Source organism: Rhincodon typus, chromosome 49 (genome assembly GCF_021869965.1).
Source record: "Rhincodon typus isolate 14 chromosome 49, sRhiTyp1.1, whole genome shotgun sequence".
NCBI classification, from domain to species: Eukaryota; Metazoa; Chordata; class Chondrichthyes; order Orectolobiformes; family Rhincodontidae; genus Rhincodon; species Rhincodon typus.
In genome coordinates, this window is record NC_063380.1 from 4,123,870 (window position 1) to 4,134,029 (window position 10,160).

General features: G+C 53.7%; 1 protein-coding gene across 3 annotated transcripts in view; it reads left to right on the top strand.

The window, feature by feature from the left end:
- The window catches only part of LOC109925823 (serine/threonine-protein kinase TAO2-like), a 17,955-nt gene that overhangs the window by 674 nt on the left and 7,121 nt on the right, over nucleotides 1–10,160 (top strand). For 2 of the 3 annotated variants that reach the window (XM_048620966.1, XM_048620965.1), the window contains exons 2-15: nucleotides 2,791–3,059; nucleotides 3,443–3,514; nucleotides 3,859–3,960; nucleotides 4,102–4,147; nucleotides 4,592–4,688; nucleotides 5,067–5,180; nucleotides 5,675–5,766; nucleotides 5,925–6,018; nucleotides 6,206–6,287; nucleotides 7,705–7,872; nucleotides 8,128–8,334; nucleotides 9,174–9,332; nucleotides 9,588–9,824; nucleotides 10,025–10,153. In XM_048620966.1, the coding sequence (XP_048476923.1) occupies nucleotides 2,928–3,059; nucleotides 3,443–3,514; nucleotides 3,859–3,960; nucleotides 4,102–4,147; nucleotides 4,592–4,688; nucleotides 5,067–5,180; nucleotides 5,675–5,766; nucleotides 5,925–6,018; nucleotides 6,206–6,287; nucleotides 7,705–7,872; nucleotides 8,128–8,334; nucleotides 9,174–9,332; nucleotides 9,588–9,824; nucleotides 10,025–10,153 (1,731 nt within the window). In that variant the 5' untranslated portion in view covers nucleotides 2,791–2,927. The remainder of the gene's footprint in view (nucleotides 1–2,790; nucleotides 3,060–3,442; nucleotides 3,515–3,858; nucleotides 3,961–4,101; nucleotides 4,148–4,591; nucleotides 4,689–5,066; nucleotides 5,181–5,674; nucleotides 5,767–5,924; nucleotides 6,019–6,205; nucleotides 6,288–7,704; nucleotides 7,873–8,127; nucleotides 8,335–9,173; nucleotides 9,333–9,587; nucleotides 9,825–10,024; nucleotides 10,154–10,160) is intronic. The other variant, XM_048620967.1, reaches the window with a different exon arrangement.

Here is a 10,160-nt window from a genome sequence, read left to right on the forward strand (position 1 = left end):
GGGGTTAATGCGGGGATGGACTGCGGGGGTTAATGCGGGGATGATGTGGGGAATAACTGGGGGCGTTAATCTGGAGAATAACAGACTAATGTGGGGAATAACTGCGGGATTAATGTGAGCAATAACAGATCAATGTGGGGAATCGCTGCTGGGGTTAATGTGGGGAATCGCTGCGGGATTAATGTCAGCAATAACAGATCAATGTGGGGAATCGCTGCGGGGGTTAATGTGGGGAATGGCTACGGGGGTTAATGTGGGGAATGGCTACGGGGGTTAATGTGGGGAATGACTGCGGGGGTTAATGCGGGGGTTAATGTGGGGAATGACTGCGGGGGTTAATGCGGGGAATGACTGCGGGGGTAAATGCAGGGGATAATGCGGGGAATGACTGCGGGGGTAAATGCAGGGGATAATGCGGGGAATAGACTGCGGGGGTTAATGCGGGGATGGACTGCGGGGGTTAATGCGGGGATGATGTGGGGAATAACTGGGGGCGTTAATCTGGAGAATAACAGACTAATGTGGGGAATAACTGCGGGATTAATGTGAGCAATAACAGATTAATGTGGGGAATCGCTGCGGGGGTTAATGTGGGGAATCGCTGCGGGATTAATGTCAGCAATAACAGATTAATGTGGGGAATCGCTGCGGGGGTTAATGTGAGCAATAACAGATCAATGTGGGGAATAACTGGGGGGTGAATGTGGCGAAATCACTGGGTTACTGTGGGGAATGACTGTGGGATTAATGTGAGGAATAACAGATTAATGTAGAGAATAACGGATGACTGTGGGGTTAATGTGGGGAACCACTGTGGGGTTAATGTGGGCAATAACAGATTAAGTGTGGGGAATAACTGGTTGGGGGGGGTAATGAGAGAAATAACTGTTTAATGTGGGGAGTAACCGTGGGGTTAATGTGGGGAGTAACAGATTAATGTGGGGAATAATTAGGGGGGATTAATGAGGGAAATAAAGATTAATGTGGGGAATAACAGGATTAATGTGGGTTGTAATTGGGGGTTTAGTGATGCAAATAACTTGGGTGATTAATGAGGGGAATAACTGGGATTAATGAGGGGAATAATGGGGGGTGGGTTTAATGTGGAGAATAAATTTGGGATTAGTCAATAGTGTAACTGGGATTATTGAGAAATATAACTGAGGGATTTGGGAAGCAATAACTGGATTACTGAGTGGAATAACTGGTTAGTTGTTAAAGTGAATAATTGGGTCATTAGTGAGGGGAGGACCTGGGGATTAGTGAGGGATATAATTGGGGATTTAATGATTGAAATAAATTAATGGATTAATGCGGTGAATAACTGGGTTACTGAGGGGAATGACTGGCGGATTAATGAAAGGATTAACTGCTGGATTAATGAGGGGAATAACAGGAGGGTGAATGTGAGGAATAACTAGAGGAGTAGTGGGGGTAAAACTGGGATTAATGAGGCTGATGATGGGGGATTTAATCGAGGGAATTAATCAGGAGGAATAAAGCAGGAGCTGAATGGCAAAATTAGTCAGGGAAAGTAATGTGTAAATTAATTGGGTGGTTAATGGGTAAATGATTCAGAAGTACACCTGGGCTGAATGGAGAATAATGGGGTAATTTGTCAGGGAGACTGACGGGATTTAATCAGAAGTATAATGGGAATTAATGTAGAGAATAATGGAATTAATCAGGAGAAGGATGGGGTAATTAATCAGTGATAGAAAACAGAATTAATAATTGGAATGGTGAGCAAGTAATCGGAGGAATAATGGGGGACCGAATCAATGGAATAATGGGATTTAATGAGGGAGAGTAACTGGAGAATTATATAACAACATAAGAAAAAGGAGCTGGAGTGGGCCGTCTGGCTTCTCAAGCTTGCTGTGCCATTCAGTCAGATCGTGGCTGATCTTCGTTCAGCCTCAGCTTCACTTACCCACCCGCTCACCTTAATTCCTTCACTGTTCAAAAAATCCGTCTTCGCCTTAGAAACACTCCACGAGGGAGCCTCACTGGGCAGGGAATTCTGCAGATTCACAACCCTTAGGGTGAAGGTGTCCCTCCTCAACTCAGTCCTAAATCTGCTCTCCCCCCCCCCCCCACCTTGTTTTAATAGAAGGAATAATGGGGGAAATTAATGAAGGGTGGATAGATCGGGGTGATAGTCGGAGCAATTGATGAATTTGTCAGAGGTAGCAATGGGGAATTGATCAGAATAACAGAGATTTAAATCAGAAGGAATTACAGGGGGTCTTAGGGGAGGCAATGGCCTAGTGGTATTATCGCTGGACTGTTAACCCAGAGACCTAGATAGTGTTCTGGGGACCTGGTTTCGAATCCCGCCACGGCAGATGGTGGAATTTGAATTCAATAAAATATCGAATTGAGAATCTAACGATGACCATGAATCCAATGTCGATTGTCGGGAAAAACCCATCTGGTTCACTAATGCCCTTTAGGGAAGGAAACTGCCATCCTTACCTGGTGTGGCCTACATGTGACTCCAGACCCACAGCAATGTGGTTGACTCTTAACTGCCCTCTGGGCAATTAGGGATTGCTACAGCCCCAGACGAAAACCATGGGATCACGTGGCAAATGGGAAAATTGGAATTTAGTAAAGAGTGGGTTTAAAAGCTGGCTTTTGTGGAGATCGCTGAATCAATGTTTGTTAAAAAGCCCATTGGGACCAGTCAGGTCCACGACGGGATGAAACTGGGGAGAGCCCGTAATGTAATTGCTCTCTCTCTCTTTCTCTTTCTCTTTCTCTCTCTCTCTCTCTCTCTTTCTCTAGCTCTCTATGTGACGCTGCGTGCGTGAGAGGCAGGGGTGTGAATGCAGCAACCTGCCCTCCGTCACCCTCAGGGTCGGTGAGGCTGGGCACCGAGCACCCACCCCACCCCAGTCCCGTGACACAGCCCACTTCCCAGGATGCTGACCAGCGCTCGGGCTGGAAGTCTCAAAGACCCCGAGGTGGCTGAACTGTTTTACAAAGATGACCCGGAGAAACTGTTCGTCGATCTGCGTGAGATCGGACATGGGAGCTTCGGAGCGGTCTACTTTGTAAGTATTTGGGGGTTTTGGGGGGTGGGGATTACCATGAGCAGAACCTCTCCTCCTTCCACTTTTCGAGTCTTCACCCTCAGGCTCACTGGGTCCCCCCGCATTGAGGTTCCCCCCCCACCATCGAGTTCCCCCTCCCCCGCGCATGACTTCCTCACACACCACCCCCCCAGCCCCATATCATTCTGTCCTTCCCTACCCTGTTTGCTCACACTCTGTTGCATACTGTGCACCCCCTCCCCCCCCCCCCTTGTTCCCCCGTCATGCCCCCTCCCGCCTGTTCGCTCTGGTTGCGCCCACTCACACCCCTCCCCATTCCCTCGGCCCCGTTGTGCCCTCGGCTCTATCCCTCACTATCTCTGTCTCTTTCTCTCTCTGTCCAGGCGAGGGATATGCGAAGCAGTGAGGTGGTTGCCATTAAAAAGATGTCGTACAGCGGGAAACAGTCCAACGAGGTAACGCAGCAGACACCGGCGAGGTTGGTGGGGGGGGAGTGGGGTGGAGGGGGGGTGTGGTGGAGAGGGAGGGAGGGGAGGGAAGGAGATAAGGTGTCAGGCTTGGGGTGGGAGTGGACAGAGGGTGTAGAGCGGTGGGAGAGAGTGAGTGAGAGTTTGTTGGGTAGGGGCTGAGAGAGAAACTGTGTGTGTGTGAGCGTGTGTCAGTCAGTCCGTTAGTCTGTCCTTACCTTCATGGTGGGAGTGGGATGGATGGTTTTGAGGAGGGAGTATGGGGCTGGAGGGAGATGTCTGAAATCCTGTACCTCATTCTTTTCCTCACTGTCTGTCTCCCCGTTTTACAGAAATGGCAGGATATCATTAAGGAGGTGAAATTCCTGCAGAATCTACGACACCCGAACACCATCGAGTATAAAGGCTGCTACCTCCGCGAGCACACGGCCTGGGTACGTTTACCAGGAACCTCGGACACCCCCTCCTACTCTGGGGCAGGATGGTGTGGGGGGGAGAAGGATTGGTTTACTGGGCTGCATGCTGTCCCACTTTCTGATCCTCGGTATCTCACTGTGACCCTGTCTCTGTTTCAGCTGGTGATGGAATATTGTCTGGGATCAGCCTCGGATCTGCTGGAGGGTAAGTGTCCACAGTGACCTCCCTGACCAACCCCTTCTCCCCCCCCCCCCCCCTCCAGCTGATGGGCTGACACCCCACTGCCCCCTCTGAAACCCGGCTACCTCCCCTGACTGCCCTAACCCCAACCCCCACTCTCTCCCTGGACCCCCAACACCTCTCAACAATATCCAATATCTGTGTCTGCGTGTGTCTGACTTTCTCTCACTCCTCTTTCTTTTGTGCTTGTTCCTCTCTCTGTCTCTGTCTATCTGTCTGTCTCTCTGTTTTCCACCCCCCCCCCCACATGCTCGCTCTTCCTGTCCCCTTCCCCCTCCCCCCCCCCCCCCCCCCCCCCCCGTCTCTCTGTCTGTCTGCCTGCCACTGTCTCTCACCCGTTCTCTCCCATCCCCATCCCTGTCCAGCCCTAATCCGATGGGATCCTGACGATTCCTGCTCCTTTTCCAGTTCACCGGAAGCCACTGCAGGAGGTGGAGATTGCAGTCATTACTCACGGTGCCTTGCAGGGATTGGCTTATCTCCACTCGCACAACATGATCCACAGGTGAGAGGTCACAGAGTAGGAGAGCGTTGGGCGGAGGGTGACGGAGTTGTTGCGGGGGGAGGTTTTGGGTTAGATGTTCGTGGAGTGAGGCTGTGGTTGAGGGTCACTGGGGCAGGGAGAGTCGGTCTGCTCCAGGGTTTGTGACCTGAATCTTTCAATAACATGTTATTCTTCTCTCCCTCTTCCCCACCTTTCCTGCTGCTCCCCTCCTGCTCCGCTTCTCCCCCTCCCGCTCTGCTTCCCCCCTCCCCCACCCCTCTAACCCCCTCCACATCCCTTTCCCCCCCTCCCCCCCCAACATCCCTCTTCCTTCCCCCTGCTTCCCACATCCCTCTTCCTTCCCATCTTCCCACATAACCCCCCCGCCCCCATCTGTAGAGATGTGAAGGCAGGCAATGTTCTCCTGACTGAGCCAGGACAAGTGAAACTGGCAGATTTTGGTTCAGCCTCCATTGTGGCTCCTGCCAACTCCTTTGTGGGGACACCATATTGGTTTGTAGCACTCGGTCTGTCTGTGTCTCCCACAGCTGCTGAGCTCCCGAAAGACCTCGCGTTTCCCCTTCATCCCACCTTCCCCGTGTATGTCCCACATGGACCCACTCGCGTATGGGTTCCACCCCCCGTGTCCCCCTTGCGTATGTCTCCCCAACCCTCCTTGTGTTCTCCCCTGCATGTGTGCACCCTTCACTAAATCTCTCTCACTCACCTATCTCTGCCTCTTTGTTTCTCTTTCTGTTTCTAATTCTGTCTCTCACTCTCTCCCTCTGACCGTGTGTCTCTCTCACTGTCTTCCCTTGTGACCGTGTGTGTATGTCTGTCTCTCACTCTCTCCCTCTGACCGTGTGTGTCTCTCTCTCTCTCACTGTCTTCCCTTGTGACCGTGTGTGTATGTCTGTCTCTCACTCTCTCTCTCTGACCGTGTGTGTATGTCTGTCTCTCACTCTCTGCCATTCTCTGATTCTCTGTCTCCCTCTGCTGTTTTCCAGGATGGCCCCTGAAGTGATCCTGGCCATGGATGAGGGGCAGTACGATGGGAAGGTGGATGTCTGGTCTCTTGGCATTACCTGCATTGAACTTGGTGAGTGGGTGGGCGGGGCTGACTCAGTCAGTGTGTGTGCTTCATGACCAGTTACACCTGTAATTGTGTCTGTGGAGAGAGAACGTCTGATTTCCCCTCACCCAGACTAACCTCTGTCTCTCTCTCTCTCTCTCTCTCTCTGTCTCTCTCTGGTACAGCGGAGAGGAAGCCGCCCCTGTTCAATATGAATGCGATGAGTGCCTTATATCACATTGCACAGAATGAGTCCCCTGTGCTTCAGTCTAACCACTGGTAAGTACTGCCCCGTCTTCCCTTCTACAGCTGCTCGCTCCCAGCTCCTGCAGAGACCCGTGTCCCTGGGCAGGCACTAGGCCCCCAGGTCGGAGCGTGGCCCCCCCCCTTCCTGGCGCTGGGCCCCCAGGTCGGAGCGTGTCCCCCAGTTTCTGTTCCCTGCCCTTACCCCTCTGTCCTTTTCCAGGTCGGATTACTTCCGGAATTTCGTGGCTTCCTGCTTACAGAAGATTCCTCAGGACCGTCCCACTTCGGAGCTTCTGTTGAAGGTGGTTTGAGTCAGTGCTGTGCACAGACCTTGCTTCTCTCCATCTTCTTCATGTCACACTCTCAATCCCTGCCTCGTGGTCCAAACTGTCCACTTCTTCCACCTGCCATCTACCCTGTTCCTTCCTTCCTCCCTCCATCCATGGCCGCAGCAAAACTCATGGACCTGAGGAGTTGGAGCAGTTTACAAATTAGCAGGGAAGGTCGGACGCATTCATTGAGAGTAATATTGCTACAAAAACTAACTTTCGGTTCCCTAGGTACGTGAAAATTATAGAATCCCTACTGTCTGGTGGCAGGCCGTTCAGCCTAACGTGTCCACTCCAAATCTCTGAAGAACATTCCACCCAGACCTAACCCCCCCTACCCTATCCCTGTAAGCCTGCATTTCCCACTACCATTCCACCCTAACCCCCCCTACCCTATCCCTGTAAGCCTGCATTTCCCACTACCATTCCATCCTAACCCCCCCTACCCTATCCCTGTAAGCCTGCATTTCCCATGGCCAACCCACCCTAACCCGCACATCCCTGGGCACTACGGGACAATTTCCCACAGCCGACCCACCCTAACCTGCACATCCCTGAACACTGTGGGCAATTTCCCACGGCCGACCCACCCTAACCTGCACATCTTTGGACTATAGGAGGAAACCGGAGCACCCGGAGGAAACCCGCACAGACACGGGGAGAATGTGCAAACTCCACACAGACGGTCGCCCAAGGGTGGAATCGAACCCGGGCCCCTGGCACTGTGAGGCAGCAGTGCTAACCACTGAGCCACCGTGCTGCCCCAGAGACAGGACAAGACAAGCATTAGGGGCAGTTCCAATGGGGTAGAAAATTGGCTGACCAACAAAACACTACATGCACAAGGAAGGTGACAAATCACATTCAGTGAGAAATGTTGGGGAATGTAGGATTTAGTGAGAAACTGAAGGGAATCTGTTCGAGGAGGGTAGTGGTGTTGGAGAAATTGATGGGACTGAAGGCCAGTAAATCCACAGGCCCTGATCATCTACATCCCAGAGTACTGAAGGAAGTGACGGCAGAAAGAGTGGTTGCAGTGGTGGTTGTTGCTGTAGTCTGTGGGACAGATTGGAAGATGGCCACTGTAACTGTACTATTTAAAAAGGGAGGAACCTGGGAATTTTTAAACCAGTGAGTGTGCTGTCAGTCGTGGGGAGAACGCGATGTGTCTAACTGAGTTCATCAGGAGGAGCCAGGTTTCTTTCAGCCTCTACACCCCCTCCCTATCTATGTTGCCCCCTCCAGCCCCTACACCCCCTCCTTATCTCTGTCACTACCTCCAGCCCCCTACGCCCCCTCCCTATCTCTGTAACCCCCTCCAGCCCCATCCCTGTCGCTGTGTGTTGACTGTGTGCTGTGCTGGCCTCTATTGATGTCTCTGTGCTTACAGCATGTGTTTGTGAAGAGAGAAAGGCCTCAGACCGTGATCATGGATCTGATCCAGAGAACGAAGGATGCCGTTCGGGAACTTGATAACCTGCAGTACCGTAAAATGAAGAAAATCCTCTTCCAGGAGACGAGGAATGGCCCAGCCACTGACACACAGGAGGATGATGAGGTAGAGAATCCCAGTGCTATCCGTCCCGGAGTGACCGCTCCCAGCGCTACCCCTCCCTCCCTGGAGTGATCGGACTGTGATGTGGGAAGCATGTGTTTTCAGAGCTGACGGTGGTCTCTCTGTGTCTCTTTTTGTCCCTCTCCCCTTCTCCCCTTCTCACTCCTCCCCGCTCCCCCCTCACCCCCTCCCCCCCCCCCCTCCCCCCCCCCCCCCCCTCCTCGCCCCCCCCCCTCTCCGTTTCCCCCCTGCCTGTAGGAGTTGGATGCCTGTGTGGGTCGCACTGGGACGATAAACAGTGTAGAGAGCAGTCACTCTGTCCCAAGCATGTCGATCAGTGCCAGTAGCCAGAGCAGCAGCGTCAACAGCCTGGCCGATGCCTCCGACGACAACAGCGAGATCGCCATGATGCAAGAGGGTGATCACACGGTCACCTCCAACAGCTCGGTGATCCACCTGCGACCGGTCAGTACCTGCTGCAACGGATCACATGGTCACAGGGGATCCCCGAGGGACCAGTCAGCGATCTGCTGTGACCAGTCAGCGATCCGCTGTGACAATCCACTGTGACGATCCGCTGTGACCTGCCAGCGATCCGCTGTGATGATCCACTGTGACCTGTGAGCGATCCACTGTGACCTGTCAGCAATCCGCTGTGACCTGCCAGCGATCCACTGTGACCTGTCAGTACTGGGTTAGCAACATCTCCCCATAAGACAAACCCCTCGATCCCTGGAACCAGTTGAGTGATCCTCTTCTGTGCTGCTTCCAAAACATTTCCCCTCCCTCCTCCAATCAGGACACCAGATGTGGTTCGCCCCCGCCCCCGCCCCCACCCCCAACACCCCCAACAGGACAGCGGCAGTAAAACTCCTGTCGGTGGATTCTCCAGTCCCCTCACTGGGAACCCCTGACATCCCATTGATGTCCCTGTGAGCACCTGCTGCATCTGTGTACAAACTGTTTGTGACTCATGGGCTGGGACGCCCAGATCCCTCTGCACCTCTGAGTTCAGCAGCCTCTCCCTCTATGCTGCTTCTCCCTTCTCCTGGGTCACAGGGTCATGCCCTCCCGGTGACTGGGACGGGGGTTGCTTGTGGATGGGGGGAACAGGGTCTTGCTCACTTGGCCACGTGGGGTGAGGGTCAGGGTCACGCCCTCCCAGTCACTGAGCCAGTTTCTATTCGTTCTCAGACTCTGGAATCCCATTGACAGTCTCCTTTCTCCACCTTTTGCTTGGTTTCCTCAGCAGGGTGTAGCCAGTCAGTGCGCCTCCCTCTCACTCCTATCTCTCCCGTTTGCAGGGTAACGACGATCTCTACGATGACCCGTACTCGGGGGAAATGGAAGCCCAGCCCCCGGCCCCCTCCTCCTCCTCCACATCTTCATCTTCAGCAGCAGCGCGGAGGAGAGCTCATTACCGAAACCGTGAGCACTTCGCAACCATCCGCACGGCCTCGCTGGTGAGCTGTGTCTCTGTCCTCCCTCCCCCTCTCCCTCCCTCCCTCCTTCTATCTACCTTCCCCTCCCTCCCTATCTCCCTCTATCTACCTTCCCCTCCCTCCCTATCTGCCTCTACCTACCTACCTTCCTCCCTCCTTCTACCTCCCTCCCTCTACCTACCTTCCCCTCCCTCCTCCCCCCTCTCCTCCCCTCACTCCCTCCCATTCCCGCCCCCGTCCCCGGGTTGAGCTGACAGTGGTTTCTATCTACACCAGGTGACGCGGCAGATTCAGGAACATGAGCAGGACTCCGCACTGAGGGAGCAGATGAGTGGCTACAAGAGGATGAGACGGCAGCACCAGAAACAGCTGATGGCTCTGGAGAACAAGCTGAAAGCAGAAATGGACGAGCACCAGCTGAGGCTCGACAAAGAGCTGGAGACACAGCGCAATAACTTTGGCGCAGAGTGTGAGAAAGTCAGCAAGAGACAACAGAGCCTGCTGGAGAAAGAAGTGAGGGCCGCCTGGATGGAGGGGAGGGGGACGGGGCTTGGCGAGGATGCTGGGGAGAGAAGGAGATGTGAGATGGAAAGGCGGGGGGAGAGAGTGTGGAGGGGGGGGAGTGAGGGGGGTGCGGATGGTGGGGAGAGCCTGGGATCCTGGGATGGGCCCTGCTCCTGGTACAGCCTGAACCCAAGTCTGTTCTCCCACAGGGAAAGGCAGCTGGAATCGAGGAGAAAAAGTTCCAGCAGCACATCCTGAGTCAACAGAAGAAGGAGCTGAGCAGCTTATTGGAGGCACAGAAACGACAGTACAAACTCCGAAAGGAGCAGCTCAAGGAGGTGAGGG